This window comes from Carassius carassius, chromosome 26 (assembly GCF_963082965.1).
Source record: "Carassius carassius chromosome 26, fCarCar2.1, whole genome shotgun sequence".
NCBI classification, from domain to species: domain Eukaryota; kingdom Metazoa; phylum Chordata; class Actinopteri; order Cypriniformes; family Cyprinidae; genus Carassius; species Carassius carassius.
The window spans coordinates 1339279-1360065 of record NC_081780.1 but is presented as its reverse complement, the minus strand read 5'-3'; the positions used below and the strand labels follow the sequence as shown (position 1 = coordinate 1360065).

The window sequence follows — 20787 nt, the reverse complement described above, 5'->3', positions numbered from 1 at the left end:
TTTATGCAATAATATCTCTCTATTTATATCTTTATAGATCACTATATAAAAAAAAATTCATTAAAAGTCATTAAAAAGGCTACATCAAAAAATATACAGTATATACATGAAATAGGAGCTGTAAATGTTTCATGAGATTAACCCAAATTGATCTTTGGCACCAGCAAAGCCTTGAATATCTGTCAGATGTGAGGATTGGGTGCCTTTTTCCTCTTTTAAAACTTTAACAACACATTACTGTCACTGTTTTTTTTGAAACACTGATGAATATTTGTTGATGGCTGCTGCTCTGAATGCTGTGAGTGGGCTGATCTGAGATCTGCTGTAATGTTTTGATGTGTGAAAATGAACAGGTCAGCGCCAGTCGTTCGTTTGGATTGAGCGGATGTACAAATAACACTTTCCTTTAGATTACATTGAGATGTGAAGTGTCAACAGCTAAACTAACTAAATGTACATTTCCTAAAACATTTGGATCTGATACTTCGTGAGGCGTGAAATGTAAACTGCTTTGTGCCTCAGGAGTGTTTTGGTAGATTTACAGCTTCGTGAGTCAGACTGTTTCTTACCTGTTCTGAGATGCCAACGGGTCCACAGTTTCTGTATGTTTACTGTAATCTGTACAGATGTTCATAATGGGTATTTTTTATTTGTCAATAAAGATTGTATCACAAGGAAGAAATGTGAATTGTGATGAATTATGATAACATTTTCTGATGAACCATGGGTCAAATAATGCCAATTTCTAATCATTCATCTGCCATCTTAAAACCTTAATGGATATAATAATAATAATAATAATTATTATTTTTTTTAATTATTATTATTATATAAATCACAACACACCAACTGATTTCACTTTTTTACAGCAATGAGTTTAAATTGTAGAAAATGTACATCTTATTCTTGGTTTTATGCATATTTACAAATGGTTACAAATAAAATACATATAGAAATGAATGAGTTTGCCATGATTTCTAGCAAAATGCCATCAATAAAAATGTAGTGCCATATTAGTCAGGCACTGTTGTAAAGAAGAATGTTATTTTGCTTTTTAAATTGATATAGAAAAAATTAAATATATATTTATTATGGTTTTACTGTAGTAATATGAAATAGAAAAGCACCTTTTTGTTTGTTTGCCAACCGCAATAAAAAGCCAGAAGAAGAAAATTAATTCTGTGGTAGCGGAACCAAATGTCATCGAGCTGCAGCGCGCCGGAAGGCTGTGAGTGTAACACAGATTCCCGGCAGACAGACAGTTTTGCGGGGCCCATGTGGATCTGAAAGACCCGTTCGAAACAGCGGTTCAAGAATCCCTGACTCAAGCCGATCTTTCACGCTAATGCGAGCTCTTTAGGTCGTCCGTGTGTGTGAACTAGTGAAGATGCTGAAGGAGGCGTCAGACGGGCAGCTTACAGCGCTTTATAACGCGGTCCCCGGTGAGTGTGACAGTAATGATGAGGCACAGCAGATCTGGACACATCACACATACTGGAGATATTTCTCATAGTAACATATTGTGTTGCCATGCTCTGTCGCTGAAATTTCATCTCAAACTGAGATTAATATAGACACAGTAGAAACAAAGGATCACCCTATCAGTCACCAAACCTGATTGATTTTAATTTATGTAAAGATAAGTTTTGTCTAAAACACTCTCAAAATAGAATGAAAACTAAGAAAAAAAAGCAATGTTGCTGTTGAAAAACAGACATATATAGTTTAGAGCAAGATGGACTCTCTTTACACAATAATGATGGGTGTGAAAAAAATTCCTTGAAGTGTTATGTTATGATACATGTACTAATAACTGTATTTTTTGTTTTATATATATATATATATATATATATATAACATTATTAATACAAAAATGTATTATTTTAATTTCTAAATGTTGGGGTGGGAAAGTTAACGATAAATAATAAGTAAATATAATAAATAAAGTAATAACAGTAATTATTTTGTTAAAAAAATAAAACATTTTTAATACATTTTGTTAAAAATTATTGAAAACAGTAGTGCTGCTTGATAATTCTCATTTTATACATACATGTATATATACATACATGTTTGTTTTATAAATAATAATATTTATTCATAATTTTAACATTGTTACATGTTAGGGTAGTTAAAATAGCTTGAAATTATAAGTAATAAAACTAAATAAATAAAGTGCTAAATAAAATTAACATAATTTTAACATAATAATACATTACAATACATAAACATAATAATATGTATTGAAATGACCTTCAGTTTTCTTTTTTCTTTTTCTTTTTTTTACCATACAAGGAAATACTGTTTATGCAATGGGTTTTTGCCTTGTGTCTTGTGTCTTGGTCTCAGCTTCGGAGCAGGTTCAGTTTGAGCCGGTGGGTCGCTGGTTCGAGGCATTTCTCAAACGCAGGAGTAGAAATGTGTCTGCCTCGTTTCAAGAGCTGGAGGAAGAGGAGGAGCTGTCTGAGGAAGAGGAGGACGAGGAGCTGCAGCTGGAGGAGTATCCCATGCTGAAGACACTGGACCCGAAAGACTGGAAGGTGTGTAGAGATGTGTGTCTGTGTCAGAGCCACGAGACTCTGAACTGAATGCATTGACATTCTTCTCTTGACTTTACAGAACCAAGATCACTATGCTGTTTTAGCTCTCGCACACATCCGCTACAAAGCAACCCAGAAACAGATCAAAGCTGCTCGTAAGTTTGACTTTTTGTGTGTTTCAAAATCTTTGTACAATAATGGTCAATAGTTTTTAAGTACAATTTTTTTTGCATGTCAATTCTGCACATTAAGGCTGCTTTTATTTGATCAAAAATGCTGACAAAAAATGTGAAATATTATTACAAGTTACAAATAACTGTTTTCTTTGTGAATATATTGTAAAATGTAATTTATTTCTGTGATCAAAGCTGTATTTTCAGCATCATTACTGCAGTCTTCAGTGTCACATGATCTTCATAAATCATTCTAAAATACTGATTTACTGCTCAAGAAACATTTTATTAATACTGTAAACAGCTGTGCAGCCCAATGTTTTTGTGGAACTACCGTTCAGAAGTTTGGAGTCAGAAAGTTGTATTTATTATTTATTTTTTAATGAAATTATATGCTTTGATTTACCAAGGATACCTAAAATTGATCAAAAGTGACAGTAAATACATTGTTAATGTTACAAATGATTTCTATTTCAAATAAATGCTGTTCTTTTGTTCTTTCTATTCATCATTGAATCCTGAAAATATATATTTTTTAATTAAAATATTCAACGAATTTTAAACATTGCTATTATATAATAATCAGAAATGTTTCTTGAGCAGTAAATCAGCATATCAGAGTGATTTCTGAAGATCATGTGACACTGAAGACTGCAGTAATGAAACTGAAAATGTATCTTTGATCACAGAAATAAATGACATTTCGACAGATATTCACAAAGAAAACTGCTATTTTAAATGTAACAATATTCACAAATTTTTTACTGCGTAATAAATGGAGCTTCGGAGAGCAGAAGACACTTTAAAATGGTAAAGAGTATTTCGCGGTAACATGCTGTTGTTCTCCACAGATAAAGCCATGGTCCTCAAACATCACCCAGACAAGAGGAAAGCAGCAGGAGAGCAGATTGTGGAGGGGGATAATGATTATTTCACTTGCATAACAAAAGGTTTGGACTTAATTGCTTTATCATAAGTGAAATGAAAGGGATGAGAATCATTCTTCAGGTCCTGTATCTTCTCTGGTGTGCTGCAGCAATGGAGATGCTGTCGGATCCGGTGAAGCGGAGAGCGTTTGACAGCGTGGATCCCACGTTTGACAACATGGTTCCTTCAAAAGCAGAAGGCAAAGAAAACTTCTTCGAGGTGTTTGCGCCAGTGTTTGAGAGGAACAGCAGGTAAATGCCTCATAAGACTGATACAGAGGATTCAGGTTCAGTGCTGGAGATCACACTGCTGTGTTTCTCTCAATCAGATGGACTGTGAAAAAACATGTCCCGAGTCTGGGAAGCATGGACGCGTCTTTTGAAGAGGTGGATAATTTCTATTCCTTTTGGTAAGTAAATATCAGATTTATTCATAGATTTTGAGGCAAACTAAAGCTGGAAGAAAAAAAATATATATTTTTTCTCTTTTGTTTCTGAAGGTACAACTTTGACTCGTGGAGGGAATTTTCATATTTAGATGAAGAGGAAAAGGAAAAAGCTGAATGGTAAATAATGCTTTGTATTTTGTAAAATTTTAACAATTACTGCATGTGGTTATTATAGGTGACAAACTAAACCATAAAAATCCTAGTTGCCAATATTTTATTGAATTTGAGTAAAAAAAAAAAAGTAAAAAACAAAAGCTAATGAAAATTGCATTTACAACAAAATTTAACTTTAATTAAAATTCTGAAAACAGAAAATATACAGATGAAACCAGTTCAAAATATAAAGAAATGAACACTAAAATTACACTTTACTACATTTGATTTAATAAATTAAAATTAATCTGAAAAGAGAAACAATTTATTAAAATGATGCCATTTTAAAATGAACTAAAAAAGATTAAGAAAAAATGACAGTGAAAACAAAGTTAACCGATTTAAAACTATAATAGTTTCCATTTACAATAACTCTTTCCTTTTTGTGGTGTTTGTGTGTGATTTTGCGATCAGTCGAGATGAGAGAAGGTGGATTGAAAAACAGAACCGAGCCTCTCGAGCTCAGAGGAAGAAGGAAGAGATGAACAGGATACGGACACTCGTTGGTAAGTTTGGGATGAGACACGAGGAACATGATCTCACTGTGAGCGTCTGTGTGAATGTGTGTGTGTGATGTGATGCAGACACGGCCTACAACTGCGACCCACGAATAAAGAAATTCAAAGAGGAGGAGAAAGCCAGGAAAGAGTCGGAGAAGAAGGCCAAAGCCGATGCGAAGAAACGAGAGCAGGAGGAGAAAGAGCGGGTCAGGATCTGTCTATCTACCTGTCTATCTATCTATCTATCTATCTATCTATCTATCTATCTATCTATCTATCTATCTATCTATCTATAATTTAGAATAAATAATTATATTGATTTCTTTTTTTGTATATTGCAAATGTAATATATTATTTGTATTGTATTTGTTTGTAGTATGTAACTTTATTACATTGCCAATATATTGTATGTTTTAATATTTTTGGAAAGAAATGAATAACTAAAAAGAATGATATATAATGAAGCTTAAGTGAAATAAAATAAAGATGCCAAGGCAGTATTTGTAATTTTAATTAAGTTTAAGTTGATGTACAAAATCAACCAAAACTAAATTAAAAATTAATAAAAAAAACTACAGGAATGTCAAAAAAGAGCTAATACAAATGATAGTAATGCACTACAATTTGTATATCTTATATAGATTTTATTATGTATCATGATTGTTATATTATAATTTACATATATAATTTATATTATTGTATTATTTATAACTTTTTTTATTATCTTTTTTTAATGCCAGTTTATTTGCCCATCAATCAATAGCTGTGCCTGTTTTTTTTTTATTATTGTTATTTTCTGTTAATGGAACCACATTTTCTTTTTTCCCCCAATTCTAACTAAACGCTGCAGTATCAGTGTTTCCACGTCACTTTCGTAAAAGAGATTTTTAATTTCAGAAAGCTTTACTTGGTTAAATAAAGGACGAATAAATAAAGTATCACTTTATTATACAGTCAAGCTCATAATATATATACTAATTATAGTCATTAGAATGATCTTAACCCATATTAGGGTCTCGGTAGCTACATTACTTTCTTATATAAGTATCCTTAAGTCACTTTAATCTGTCGTATATATAGTCATACTCTGTTATGTTTTATGTGTGCAGGTGCGTCAGGAAGAGGAGGCAGCGGCGCGGATGCAGAGGGAGAAGGAGGAAGAGGCGGCGCGACAGGCAGCACAGCAGGCCAAGAAAGAGAAAGAAGTCCAGAAGAAAGCCATCAAGAAAGAACGGCAGAAGCTCAGGACGACCTGCAAGGCAGGAGACCCTCCACACCATCTCACACATTCAGCTCCGAGAGCTTTCCGTCCTCATCTCTGTCTCTCTGCTTCTTCTCTCAGACTCACAGCTACTTCACAGACAATGAAGCCGACGGCGTCAGGATGATGGAGGAGGTGGAGAAGCTCTGTGACCGCTTGGAGCTGACCAGGTGATTATTGTGAGTTGATTCTCTAAACTCAGCTGCACGTGGGAGAAATATTGAGTTTTGGTTTGATTTGTAGTTTGCAGATGCTGAATGAAGCGCTGGCCTCTGGGAATAAAGAACAGAGTAAAGTAGCTCTGGAGAAACAGGTGAGAAACACAGACGGGTCAAAACCACCGTTTGCTTTGTTAAGCTCTAAATCTGTGCATGTATGCAAATGTTTGGGGTCTGTATGATTATTAAAAGAAGTCTCTTGTTTTCACCAAGGCTGCATTTTTATTTGATAAAAAATACAGTTAAAATTTGTCTTATATTATTACAATTTTAGATAACAGTTTTCTGTGAATATAAAGTAAAATGTAATTTATTCCTGTAATGTAAAGCTGAATTTTCCAGTCTTCAGTATCACATGATCTTCAGAAATCATGCCGCTCAAGAAACATTTCTGATTATTATCAGTGTTGGATATTTTTGTGGAAACTGCTATACGTTTTATTGTTTTATTTTTTGATAAATAGAAAGTTTAAAAGAACAGCATTTATTAGAATTATAAATTATAATACTAATACTTATAATTTACCATTATCATTAATTATATCGACAAATCTTAATATTATTTTAATGTATGTTAATAAATATTATCATACATACACTCTTATTATAATGAAAGCTGAATACCAAAGCATTATTACATGTTAGAAATAATGACAAAAAAATAAATAAAGCAATAACAAATATTATTAAGGTAGATTTAGAATAAATTGGCAAGTAATATTAATAAAAATATTTGAATAAAATTATATTAGCATTTAAAAAAAATAATTCTTATGAACATTATAAACATATATTAATAATATTTGTATAATAAATATACATCTTAATATTTTTGTGGAAATTGTGATTTTAAAAAAAGATAGACATTGTATAAGAAGTGCAAAAGAACAGCAAAAATACCTATGATAATTATTAGTGATAAATTACAATTACTAAAATGATTTAATATAATTAGTTATTATTATTATTATTATTTGGAGACCATGGTAATAATTTTTAGGATTACTTTGATGAATAGAAAGTTCAAAAGAACATTTATTTGGAATATAAATAAAAATACATCTAATACTTATTAGTAAAGATGTTACAATTACAAAAACAAATATTAAAGTAATTAGTAGTTTAATAATAATTATTATTATTAATATATTTTTCCGATTTTTTTAGCAGCATCATAAATGACTTTACTGCTGTGTTTGATCAATTTGCATGCATTTAAAAGAAGTCCCTGCCGAGCCCAAACTTCTGAAGGGTCCTGTAGTTGCTCTTAGGATTTGTTTCTGCGGTTGCAGGTGCAGGAGGTGAACGTTCAGATGCAGAAGGAGAAGGAGGCGGAGATGCAGGCGCAGCAGGCGGCGCGGGGGGCGGAGCACACCAGCGCAGGAGGAGGAGGAGGAGCCAATAACAGAGGCTGGAACGAGGAAGATCTGCAGCTGCTCATCAAAGCCGTCAACCTGTTTCCCGCCGGAACCAACGCCAGGTGAGTCTCCATGCAAACCATTCAGATGTTCCAGTGTTTCTGTGGAATCTAAGGAAGTGATTCCATGTTCCTGTGGCTCAGTGGTAGAGCATTGCGTTAGCAGCGCAAAAGGTCATGGGTTCAATTCCCAGGGAACACACATACTGATAAAAAATAAATAAATGTATAGCCTGAATGCACTGTAACTCGCTTTGGATAAAACCATCAGCTAAATGCATAAATGTAAATGTAATTTACATTATTGGCGGATCCCATATTTTGTGCTGGATTTAAAACCAATAATTTGTGGAGTAATGTTGATACTCTACATTGGTGTGATCTCTATATACAATAAATAAGCTCCATGAAATTAGTCCCAGTGTTGGAAAAATAATACTCTTCCAATTTTCCAAATGATGGGACCAGATTGTTTATTCCGACTTTAGATTTGGTCTAAACGCATGTTTTTAATTCTAGGGTAAGATGTTTCTTTTATGCATTAAACATGTTTAATTAGATTTTTATTCAATGCACTCTTTAGAAGAGAGTACCGTTTTGGAGCTTTTAGCAAAAATATATAATAAAAACATGATATAGTTCAGCCATAATATTTCCTGCCATGAAAATAGCCACAGAAGCTGGAATGGCGTTTAATGCAAACAAACAAACAAATAAACAAACTGACTGAGGTGTGCTGTGATTGGACAGATGGGAGGTGATCGCCAGCTACATGAACCAGCACTCCAGCAGCGGCGTGAAGAGAACGGCCAAAGACGTCATCAATAAAGCTAAAACACTGCAGAAGCTGGGTACGTAACCGCGGTTTGGGTTGATGCTGTACGCTGGATTGAAGTTGTACAGCTAATTTTCTCGGTTCTTGGTGGCAGATCCTCACCAGAAAGACGAGATCAACCGAAAGGCCTTTGAGAAGTTCAGGAAGGAGCATTCAGTTGTTCCTCAGACGGTAGACAACGCTGTGCCATCAGAGAGATTTGATGGTAAGTCACATGATACTTGTCCTGAGTATTGATAAGGTAGAATTCGAAAAAGCTTGCAAGTAAATAATAATACATTCAAAATAAATTAATATTTTCTCAATATTTTATGAGTACAATTCTTAATATTAATCATATTATTAATAAGTATTATTATAATATTCATAACCCAGACACTCTTATTATAATGCAAGATGATTGCCAAAGCATTGTTACACAGAACTATTAATAAAATATTAATTATAGTATTAATATTGCTTTTTAGAACATACATTTATAATATTTGAAGTTGATTAATAAAGTAGAATTTCAATAAGGTGCCAAGTATTATATATTAATAAAAATATCTCTTTTCCTTTTAAAAAAAAAAAAAAATGTATATTACTATTAATAAATTAAAAATACCTTAATTTTAATATTGGGGGTTATCACTTCTGTGACTCTTTTATTATAATGCAAGCTGATTAATCAGGATTTTATTAATTATTTAATTATATATTATTAACGATTTTATTGTTTTCATTCATTAAGAATAATTGCTCACAGAAAACCATGTGAAAGAAAACAAAACGGGCTGTATTACACTTATTTGAGCAGTAAATAACAAAATTATTTTATTATATAAAATAAAACGAATAATAAATACAAAAAAATCACTGGCAGAAATTTGTTTTTCTTAAAAATCTAATTTTAATACAAAAAACAACAACAAAATTATATATATATTTATATATATATATATATATATTCAGGCATTCAGGCAATACATTTTTTTAACAGTATGTGTTCCCTGGGAATTGAACCCACAACCTTTTGCGTTTGCAAACACAATGAGCCACAGGAACACATAAATGGTGGCCAGGTTGGGAATTTAAAGGAAACCACTGTGCAGAAAATGTGTTGATTGGGGGATTTAATCATTTTCATCAGCCATAAAAGGAGATTTCTTACCAATGCAAGATAACGCAAATTCCAAATTAAAATTACAATGTTTTCTTAATAAATAACCAGCAGGCAAATATTTGAGAGGAGCATAATGATTAAAATGGGATTTATCGTTGTCACAAAAACAGTCCTGTTCTGAACACAGTCACTCATCCAAATGTTTCCTCCAGCTGTTAGCGCCGAGTCCAACTCCTCACCCTGGACCACAGAGGAGCAGAAGCTTCTGGAGCAGGCGCTGAAGACGTTCCCGGTGAACACGCCGGAGCGCTGGGAGAAGATCTCGGACGCTGTGCCCGGACGCTCCAAGAAAGACTGCATGAAGAGATACAAGGTATGATCTTCTGCATCGTTATTCATCAAAAACTGACAGGCTTGTGTAACACACACACACACACACACACACAAACTATAGGGTCTTTTCTTAATTCAACAGACTATTTTGACATAATTGTTTACGTACAGCATTGCCCAAGAATTAATGTGCAGAACAATGAAATGAGCAATAACACATATATAAAAGGTAGAATTAGAATAAGTTGTCAATTATATATTAAAATAAGGCCTTTATATTATTAAATTAGTAATAATGTTTATACTAACCATAACAAACAATTATTATTAATATAATTGAAATAACTTTATTACTTGGATATTACACGAAACAAATAATGACAAAAATTTAAATAACAAACGTACGTTAGAACTGGAATAAGGTATGAAGTAATACATTTGTTTTTTCTAAATACAAATTATTATCTTAATTATTTAAAATTCTAGAGTAATATTAAATAATTAACCACATTTATAATATATATTATACACTTTTACATCGGTTTAAATAATAAACATCTTAATTATATAAATTATTTAATATCATTAATATTATAATGTCTGTAATTCACAATCTTAAGAATGAGGTGCAAAGTAATTTCTTTTATAAATATCAATATTTACAAATACCGTACTTATGCTAATAAAATTTAATATAATGCAGGCTGATTAATAAACTAGAATTTTGGACAAGGTAATACATTAAGTAAATATTTTAATAAAATGTAAAATCGTAATTAAAATAAGTGTAAATGTTATATCCGTAACACACACATTTATTACAATGCATGCTGATTAATGTAGATTTAAATGGTGCCATGTAATTAATGAACCAAAAAAATTAATCTTTGTAATATTAATAATTATTATTCATGTTTAGTGTTGTTACTAACAATAAAAAAAATGAAATTAAAAATATCTTCTTAATACTGTGTGTAACAGCTGTTGATGTGCTTCTCTCTGGTGTTTCTGCAGGAGCTGGTGGAGATGATAAAGGCTAAGAAAGCTGCCCAGGAGCAGGTCACCGCTAAAAACAAGAAATGACAAACGTGCTGCAGGGAAAGAAAACACACACACATGCACACACACCATGGTCTTTTAATTTTATTGTGTTGTTCTTTATTTTATAATAAAATAAACAGGAAAAAAAGCACACATTAAATTCTCTTGTTTCCGTAACTGTTAATGCACAGACGCTGTACTGCTTCACCTCCTCACGTCCGTAACCAATGCATGCCGCTGCAGATGCCGTTATAGTCCGGGAGCTGCTCGATCGGACCTGAAACCATAGGTATCTGGTTATCAGTCACTGAAAGCAGCGTTTTCTGTCGCTCTGCTCTCTTTCAGGTCCTGGAGTGATGAGTTCAGGCAGGTGCGTTTAGTTATGAAGACACTCCAGGACCAGAGCTTAGAAATTACAGAGAAAATATGAATACTCACCAACGGCTGCTATAGCAGGGGCTTTATTAAAGATGTATTTCATACACACGTCTTTGATGGTTGTGGCGTCTATGGCCTGAGAGAAGAAGCAGCAGCATTCAGACTAAAGCCCTTGTCATGTGGACAGAAGGTCATTTCTACATTTACAGGAGTGAGTCTGTGATTTTATTGCTTTTCGAATCCTGAATGTCAGTGTTTTTCTTTCCAATAATAATGCAGGCGTTTTAAAATATAATGATATACATTAATATTAGGGCTTGGACAATTAATTTTACCAGCCAAGAAAGTTAAGCCCAATATCTACCTTTTTTCTAAAAAAAACAACCACAACGTTACAATCATCTTGAGAGATAAAATGCAAGATGAAAATCCATTTAAATCATAGCGTGTCAAATCCAGGCAGACTTTTTCCATTATTTCAGCTAACCTTCATATCCTATTTGTATTTAAACATAGGAAAAAAATATTATTTTACTATTGTTAAATAAGATGTTCTTGCTCAAGCAATAAGAAAGTTCTCACCTCATGCAAAAAATAAAAGTTTGCATTAACTTATTTCTGCTAATTTCCATATTTTATAATATCCATCATTTAAAAGAGAAAATGGAAGACAGCGCAAATGCAAGATCATTAAGCCAAAACATGTCAGTTTTCCTATTTTTCAAGTAGTTTATATTGCTTTCCTATTGTTAAATTAATAATAATTAAATTAATTATTTTTACATAACACGTTTGCAGGATCATAGATTTCACTTGCTCACCTTACAAAGTTGCATGTACGAACTTTACACAAAATTATTTTACAGTCACCCCCGTGAAAAACAGTAACTGTCTGAATTAAGCAATAGATGAACAGCCGTTGAATCTGGTTCAGATATCAGGTCAAAGGTCAGCTTGTATGTTACTCACATCTATTCTGGCCTCCAGCTCGTGCAGAGGAATCCTGCGGCTGTAACACAGCATCTGCCGGCCGATGTCCTCACAGATGGGAGTGGATCCTACACAAGACAACAACAACAAAAGAGATTGATTGGGTTTCTGCAGGTCTTAATCTTAAATCGCCCTTTCACAAATTAAGGTCTTAAATTCAAGTTAAAAGTCTTACAACAAATTAAATTTAGCATTCACTGCAAAAAAAAAAAAAAAGTATCTTTATCAGTATTTTGGCTTGTTTTCCACTGCAAAACATCTGTAACTCATGATACATTTACTTAAGATGCAAAATGAAGAAATCTTATGAAACTTAGAGAATTTATACTTAAAACAAAAACTTGTATAAAAACTTGTTTTCTCTTAATTAAGTTTATCACTCCTTTGGCAGATATTTCTCCTTTTTTAATGACAAATTCACTAAATTTCACAAAACTAAATTTTTTATATATATTTTTCGCACTTCTCTTTAAGACTTTTGCACACACAAAAAAACCAAGACAAAAACACATATTGCAAATATACAGTAATTATTTCCATATTCTAGCTTTTCAGTTTGCGGTGTGTGTAAAATTAAAAAAAATTTAAATCTTAAAATCTATTGGAAGTTGTATTTACAATTGCAATTGTCTTTAAAAGGTCCTTATTTCCTCCATAAACCCTGTTCATCGCGTGCTGCTGCTCTTACCGTCCAGGTGAAGCAGCATGTTTGTCCTCAGCAGGTTTTTGGCTCGGTTCACCTCGCTTTCAGTCACACTCGTACACAGAGACATCCTAAAAAAAACCAGGTGTTAGCTGCTCATCTTTCAGCTCGACAGAAAGCCAAGTGAACGTGAAGCTCTCACCACTCCAGCTGTGTGAAGCGCATCATGTCGCTGACGGTCCCTGCTTCACACACCATGTAAAGCCCCCACAGGCCCGTGTCGGTGTAGCAGGTGTTGAAGGACTGGAAGCTGTGGCACAGGTTCCCCTGACACGCCATCTGTGCCAGCTTACTGGACAAGTTCTGATTGAAAACAAGGTGTGGTTAGTTGGGATTTGGGTCTTTTTTAGTTGAATGGTTTAGTGAAAGCGCTTCTCACCATCCCGCTGCCGAGCGAGCGATCCCAGTTCCCGATGAGTGTATTGGCCACCATGAGCGGGATAGTGTCCGGATGCGACCAGCCAACGGTCTCCACGGCGATGGCTATATGAGCCAGAGGCATCTTATCATCCCGTACACGGATCTGTGAGGAATCAAGAGCACAACTCCAGGGAAGTCTTCTAAAGTGGCTGTTTTACCGGTTCATTCAGCAGGTATATATAAAGTGAGCTCATTTTTCCAACAGAAAACTACTGCCTCGTTTGTAGTCCTGCCATTAGTTCTTTTTATTAATGAAAATAAACGTAAATAGTAATATTTGTAAAAACTAAATTGACAAAAGCACAGAACTCCCTCTCTGCAACAAAGTAAAGCAAGAATTTGAGCCTGGTTTTATATAGTGTTCAGATTTGTGTACTGGAAATATATGCAAATTAGTACAAATAATAAATATATGCTTTCTATATTCAGACATGGCATTAAAAAAAAAATGTAATTACCGAAAGTATATTTTACAGAGTTCCCTCTGTAAAAATAAATAAAAGCATTTGAGCCTGTTTGATCCAATGTTCAGATTTATGTTTTGGGAATGTATGCAAATTAGTGCATATAATTATATAATCATTTGTATATTCAGACAAAACATTTAAGGAAACTTAAAACATTGCTCTAATGACATGCATTATCAACAACAGGATGTAAGAAAGCAGGATTATCATAATTAACAAAAACTATTAAGAACATTTGTATACTGACTTAAGGCTGAAATACAAAACTTAATTAGAAATGTTGCGTTGGCAACTAACTGAATTAGGTTTAAAATGGTGAAGCATTAAAATGACTACATGGAAGTAAAAACTAAAACTGAAATAAAAATAAACTTCAATATTTAACAAAAGCAAATAATGTCCTCTGTAAAATCCTTTCATATGCAAACAAAATAAAACATTTTTAACCAGAACCTTGAACCACACCTTAAAGGGGTCCTATATATGACTGGGCCAGCTGACCAATCAGAGCAGACTTGGCTTTTCAGAAAGGCGGGGCTTAATGAGACACTAAAACTAAAATGTATCATGTAAATGTATTCTAGCAGTTGCTGAAAATAAAGTTCAGATCTTTTAAATGAGCTCAATTAAAGCACTTTACTAATCGTCACTCAATTCATAAAGTTGTATTCACAATAATACACTTACAATAGAATTCTCAGAAACTGTCACAGAACACAAAGAGAGGAATGACTCTAAAGTGCTGTCTATCATAACTGATTTTCGTGTGTGTGTAATGAACTGGATCGGTGTTGTGTTCACCTCGCTGCCGGTGAAGTGGCAGGGCAGTAAAGCCTCTCCGCTGTATCTGGCGGGCAGCTTTCCAAAATGAAATTTGGCCAAATCAATAAGCTCACTGTGTGACACTCCTGAACGACAGAGAAACAGTGCTGGAGTATTAATGGTCTAATTCTGAGCCAGTAACAGATCTAACGAATCGAACCAAGGAAGTGATGCTGCTTTACCTCCAGCTGCAGCTAACACAATCCGTGGCCCTTTGTAGTGTGTTGTGATGTATTCCACCAGATCCCCTCGATTTATAGTTCTGCAGAACATAAATATGTTAAGGCAAAACACTACATTAGGGTTTTTTTTTCTCAATCATTGCTCAATTTTGCTTCTATAACATCCAGACAAGTGGAAAGGAAAAATCCAAAATACACACATAAGAGTTCATTACATTTTATCTATTTGCATCTGTAGATTTGATAAATATAAAGCCTCATTTGTACAATTAAATACGTATAAGATATATACTTAATAATAAGTAAATCAATAAATTAGATAGATGGATTGAGATATTTAAAATTAACCAATAAAATGATAAAATTAACAATCACCAAAAAAATATATATATATTTTGCCAATTTGTCATCAAAAATCAGATCCCTGTTCTTAAAATACTAACATTTCCTAACCCTAAAACTATCAAAAACATTTTTATTAATTGAAATTATACAAATACAATTAGATGAAAATCTTGAAAAAAAAAATCTTGCCTTGGCAACTAGACAAAAGTTTAAAGCTTTGAAATTACAAAAAAAAAAAAAAAAAAACCATCAACAAAATGAAACAAGATTTTTAATCTACCTTTATGGTCTGAAAATCTATGCAAATTAGTGCATATTCAGATAGAATCATTAGCATCATTAAACAATTTCAGAAAACTTGTCCTAACGTACCATGATTAATCATTTATATTTTTTCTGTCCCTGTTCATCTTTGGTGTCTTAACAGAGGACAGCAGGACTGTAAACGAGTGACACGTACTTGATGTTCTCCGTAGGCCCCAGGATGGTTCTCCCGAGAGGCGTGTCCTGATAGGCTGTAGCGTGCAGGTAATCAAACACCACTTCCTGCAGGTTGGTCTCCACTTCCTGCATCTCTCGGAGAATGACGCCCCGCTCGCGCTCGATCTCGGCCTCTCCCAGCGTGCTGTTCTGAATGATGTCCGCCAGGATTTCCACCGCTGCCAACAGAGATGCATTTACAGCACACCCATAATGCCGTTCTGCCCGTCATGATGAGTTCGTGTCTGCTGGCTTACCTCTGGGCAGATCTTTGGAGAACGCTTTGGCGTAGTACACCGTCTGCTCTCTGGAGGTGTAGGCATTCAGGTGAGCTCCCATGTTCTCGATCTCAAGCTCCAGGTCCAGCTGCGACCTCTTCCTGGTGCCCTGAAACACAGCCACAGATCTGATGCTTTCTACACTCCATTGTTTTAATATTCAGACATATTTCTAATCGTTTCTCGTACCTTGAAAGCCATGTGCTCCAGGAAGTGGGCTGTACCATTATTGCGCTCATTTTCATACCGGCTTCCAGCATCAATCCATAGACCAACCTGCATCATGTGATCAGAATAAGGGAAATTTAGGAAAATGGGGCCATTTCCCCCCAGTCATCTCAATGGAAATAAGTGTGGTTTACCTGAATTCTCCATATTTTGATTTTTAGGATGAATTCTGTGATCATTTACTCTCTAATAGAACTTTTTTTCACAATTCTGCTTTATTTTGTTTATTATTATTACAGATTTTTCATTATTTATCTCATTTAATATTTTTTTATTAGTTAATATTTATATCAGCTGTATTTAATGCACAGTTTGGAGCTAATGAGGTTTTCATTTCACTGCACGTTTGTATTCTGTAATAAAACAATAAAACAAATTTAAGTGTATCTAGCTATAATTTCTGCTCACATTTTTATTCAGATGCTCTAAAGAAAATGCATTTTTAAATAAATGAAATTGCATGTTTATTATCATTAGCCTAAACTAAAACTATTAAATTATTTAGTTAAATAAGGATGAAATAAAATTAAGTGAAAAGCAAAGAAATAAAATTAGAAATATTGCAAATAAAAAAATAAAACATAAATATTAATATTTAAAAATGATTAAATAACGCCTAAATAAAATTATTAAATGAAAACTTAAAGGAAAATTTGAAATGTTGCCTTGGATATCCAAGTTAAAACACCAAAATGGAAAATAAAAGTGGAAATATAATAAATTAAGCATAAATAAAAATCTTCAAACTAATAAAATTAACAAAACTACTACCTGTATATGACGACATGATGCTAAAATACCACTGGGAAGAAGGAGGTAAAATTATTGTTGTTCATCACATTGCATAAAACATTTTGATACAAACACCATGTAAAAATGTGTTATAAAATTTCATTGGGATCCATCGCTTAGCTGTATTTTCACCTATATTTTTTTGTTAATTTGCATTTGATTCTGCACAAAAATACAAAACTCACTTGGCATATTAAGATGTGACTCTACTATGATATGCAATAAAATAAATACATTATGTTATCCATATTTCAGACATAGGTGTGTGGAAACCTCCCACATTATGTCAAAAAGAAGACAAGACCCCAACACGATTTTCAGTCACCCTAATTTTAATGTTGGATACTCATCCACCTGATATCAAACAAATCAAGCCGATTTTGATGGTAAACTCACCGTGCATGTGGACAGGCCAGAGTCTTCAGAAGCCACTCTGAGCCCGTTCTCAAGGGTCGTGACCTTTGTCTCAGGTACATTTAAAACCACGTGACTGACAGCCTGAGTGGATCTGGTCTGAAACACAGACAGCACGCTTTAAATCATGCGACATAACCATGATTTACTCCGCAGCATATACTAGGTAAATCTACGACTTTGCTAATTAAATCAAATGTTTTCGCATGGTAATGTTATATTATCATATACGTTTTCATCACTGAGACCGCGCCAGTCTCAAACCGACTGTTTAAATTGATTGCCAGGACATGGTTTTCAATATCTTGGCAGTTCTAAATGATATTAATGATGTTTTTGTAATCTCTCACCCTGTTAATGGTTCTTGTGTTCAATAAATTCTTTATAAAGTGTCTCCCCGCTGCGCCGAAACGATGCACGGACGCCGCCATGCTGCTTGGATGACGCAGTTGAAGAGACGCGTTCGGATTGGACAGAAGTATGCTTACGTCATGCGTTTTTCAACGTGCTTTCGCTACAGACTAATATCCTTTTTATTATTATTATTATTAATAATAATAATAATTACATTATAAAATTAAGGTCACATGAAGAATTGGTTTCAGCCTTCACCTCAGCTTGATCTTCTCATTTTACGCCGTCTTGTGGCGAAATATGAAACTACATGTTTCAGTTTACTTATATGACCAGCAGATGGCAGCTCTGAGTCAAAGTAAAAAAAAAAACACATGCGCCAGATTATTTCTGTGATATTTATTCGATATTTTTGCAAATGTGCGGATCGCAGATTATGACTCATTATTTTAATTGAGAAAATACATTGAATATTTGGCAGACATGTTTATAAACGTTAGTTAACGGACATCTTTACTGGATGTAAATAATACTAAAATAACAAAAGTTCACTTATAGGACCACCAGATGTAGTATTATTTACATCATTGTCATTTATGTAAAAACTAGCTGATTTGCTATTATTTACATGTCGCCTTGGCAACTGTTAAAGTTAAAGGACCGAAATTACTAACGGAAAATAGCTAAAGCTGAAATAAAATTTAACCATATATAGTATAAAAAATCTACTAAAAATTAAGAAAAACATACAATTATTAAAATAAAAATCTAATTTTTGTTAATTTATCTTTGTTTTAATGTGGTTTTGTTTATATTGTATTCCTTACTCGGAGCTGCCATCTGCTGGTCATATTAAAGTGAAGTGACATTCAGCCAAGTATGGTGACCCATACTCAGAATTTTTGCTCTGCATTTAACCCATCCGAAGTGCACACACACAGAGCAGTGAACACACACACACACACACACTGTGAACACACACCCGGAGCAGTGTTCATCATTTATGCTGCGGCGCCCGGGGAGCAGTTGGGGGTTCGATGCCTTGCTCAAGGGCACCTAAGTCGTGGTATTGAAGGTGGAGAGAGAACTGTACATGCACTCCCCCCACCTACAATTCCTTTTATCCAATAATGACTGGTCACTAAAGTTTATAAATGTTTTATTTTGTGTTAAAATTTTTTTAATGCATTTTCTAAATGAAAATAGATCATTATAATTTTTCAAACAAATCATGCCATGCAGTGCATGGAATATTTAGTGATCAAAATAGGATCCAAAAAATACAAATAGCAATATAAGTTCACTTATTTGACCACCAGATGGTAGCTTTGAATAAAAGTAAAAAATAAAAAAAAAAAAAAAAAAATACACCTGTCATAAATATCACTGACAATCATTGAAACTGTTCCATTATACTTATTACAGTCATTATTGTTTTCAATGTTGCACGTTTATGGTTATCATGTTCTTGCATGATGATCATATCTTTATGACTATGGGTTTTTGTTGTTGTTGTTGTTATCTTGTTTATGTAGAGCGCTTTGAATTCTCAATGTGTATGAAATGTGCTATAACAGGAAACTGCTTTGCATTTGTCCTTTCTAATCTTGAATGTGTTTTGCACTTTTAATAAAAGGTACATAATCAAACATGAATGTTCTGATGGAAATTCATAAGACTCCAAAAAAAAGAAGCATTTTCAGGTCTGAATGAGTCTATAGTGTGACAGTAGTTTGTCACAGTTGCGTTAAATACTTTAAATGTATGTACTTTCTGTACTGCAACCTCCTGACACCAAGATTAATTAGTTGAGTGTAAAAACACTTGGCAATTCTGATTCTGACTCTCAATTGGAAGGCAACAAGTATTTTCTCAAAGCATTAATAGACAGTTTAGCTTTCTTTTGGGTGTTTCTGTTTGTAAGACAAGAAAAGAGACAATGGACAATATACTAAATAAATAAGCTGTTAGTCTCACAATTAAACATTCAGCAAAACTAATCGGAAATGCAATGCAGCTCGTCTCTGATGAGTTCTTGGATGTATGTAGTAAAAACTGAACAGTCAATTCACACTTTTGAAATATTCTACTGTTTGTCCTTTGCCATGTGTTCATGTAGCTAAAAAAACCTTTCCAGTCCTGTGTATACGGGTAAATAAGCGTTGTTGTTTTATGCACTGTTCACATTATTCAAAATTTTTGCACTGTGTACATATTCAAAATTAATTGAATATTGGTTGAATATCTTCAGAACATTTAGGCTTTAAAGGGATAGTTCACCCCCTTTTAATTCACTCACCTTCAGTGATAGGTTTGCACAAGACTTCAGAAGTGGAAAGTAGGACATTTTTGATAACATGTCAAGGCAGCATAAATCACACCATTGTACAAACCTTGTCTCCACGGAGAAATTACTAATTTATCAGTATTTTCCTACTTTTCATACAAAGGCTGTGTAAAGAAGCATTAGCAAGAAGTTCACTATAAAGACATCAGGATCACGCATTAGTATACAGTGTGAAAAGTATAGAGTACAATTAACTTAAGCTAGATCTGTTCTGTACTATGGTCCTGCCTTTAAGAAAAATGTAATGGATCAAGTACTGAGTTTTCTTTTGTTTGTATGGAAACCATATAGACTCAAAACATTTCATTACACAAGATGTCAAGGTTACTGGCCTGTTCTTGTCACTGCTTTCAAATATTTTTTTAGGACTGGTAGAAAATTAAACTTTGTTAGAAGATCTCTGTCTGTATTTTGCAAGTCTTACAGGTCCTGTAATTAAAAAAAAAATTACTTTGAGACAGTACAGTACATACAGGAAATGAAATTAAGTCCAGCATAATACATCTTTAGCATTATTTACACAAGAAACCCACTAAAATGTGATAAAATGTCAGGCATATTTAGAACAATAATTACTAGATAACATTATAAAAAAAACTATACAGAGCAGCCCCCAAATAATAATTAACTGTAATT

General features: G+C 33.5%; 2 protein-coding genes across 3 annotated transcripts; one reads left to right on the top strand and one right to left on the bottom strand.

Moving 5' to 3' along the window:
* The first annotated feature begins 1186 nt into the window (after nt 1-1186).
* Nucleotides 1187-11105, top strand: LOC132105461 (dnaJ homolog subfamily C member 2-like). The gene is made up of 17 exons (XM_059510583.1): nt 1187-1442; nt 2350-2540; nt 2620-2695; nt 3565-3663; nt 3750-3891; nt 3969-4049; nt 4140-4205; nt 4656-4747; nt 4826-4947; nt 5851-6000; nt 6084-6172; nt 6246-6315; nt 7513-7700; nt 8388-8488; nt 8567-8677; nt 9790-9950; nt 10925-11105. The coding sequence occupies exons 1-17, from the start codon at nt 1388-1390 to the stop codon at nt 10991-10993; spliced, it is 1863 nt and encodes a 620-aa protein (XP_059366566.1). The 5' UTR covers nt 1187-1387; the 3' UTR covers nt 10994-11105.
* On the bottom strand, nt 10946-17957 carry LOC132105463 (mitochondrial-processing peptidase subunit beta-like). Of its 2 annotated transcripts, XM_059510587.1 has the most exons (14): nt 17801-17957; nt 17433-17549; nt 16206-16292; nt 15996-16125; nt 15719-15917; nt 14914-14993; nt 14711-14817; nt 13402-13545; nt 13165-13325; nt 13008-13093; nt 12299-12387; nt 11390-11465; nt 11160-11228; nt 10946-11001 (listed from the first exon to the last, which is right to left on the bottom strand). In XM_059510587.1, exons 1-13 carry the CDS (start codon nt 17879-17881, stop codon nt 11164-11166), a joined length of 1422 nt encoding a protein of 473 aa, XP_059366570.1. In that variant the 5' UTR covers nt 17882-17957; the 3' UTR covers nt 10946-11001; nt 11160-11163. The 2 variants fall into 2 exon arrangements, with proteins under 2 accessions (XP_059366570.1, XP_059366569.1); XM_059510586.1 differs by lacking the exon at nt 10946-11001 and having other exon boundaries at nt 11041-11228.
* Nucleotides 17958-20787: the final 2830 nt, after the last annotated feature.

What these genes read in the sequence shown, in the direction of transcription:
- LOC132105461 (XM_059510583.1), top strand. Translation starts at nt 1,388, where the DNA reads ATGCTGAAGGAGGCGTCAGACGGGCAGCTTACAGCGCTTTATAACGCG. An exon ending in TTTCACTTGCATAACAAAAG is followed by an intron (nt 3,664 to 3,749) that starts GTTTGGACTTAA and finishes GGTGTGCTGCAG; the next exon opens with CAATGGAGATGCTGTCGGAT. An exon ending in AGCTCAGGACGACCTGCAAG is followed by an intron (nt 6,001 to 6,083) that starts GCAGGAGACCCT and finishes TTCTTCTCTCAG; the next exon opens with ACTCACAGCTACTTCACAGA.
- LOC132105463 (XM_059510587.1), bottom strand. Translation starts at nt 17,881, where the DNA reads ATGGCGGCGTCCGTGCATCGTTTCGGCGCAGCGGGGAGACACTTTATA. An exon ending in TGGAGCACATGGCTTTCAAG is followed by an intron (nt 16,126 to 16,205) that starts GTACGAGAAACG and finishes GCTGTGTTTCAG; the next exon opens with GGCACCAGGAAGAGGTCGCA. An exon ending in TGTGTTAGCTGCAGCTGGAG is followed by an intron (nt 14,818 to 14,913) that starts GTAAAGCAGCAT and finishes TCTGTCGTTCAG; the next exon opens with GAGTGTCACACAGTGAGCTT.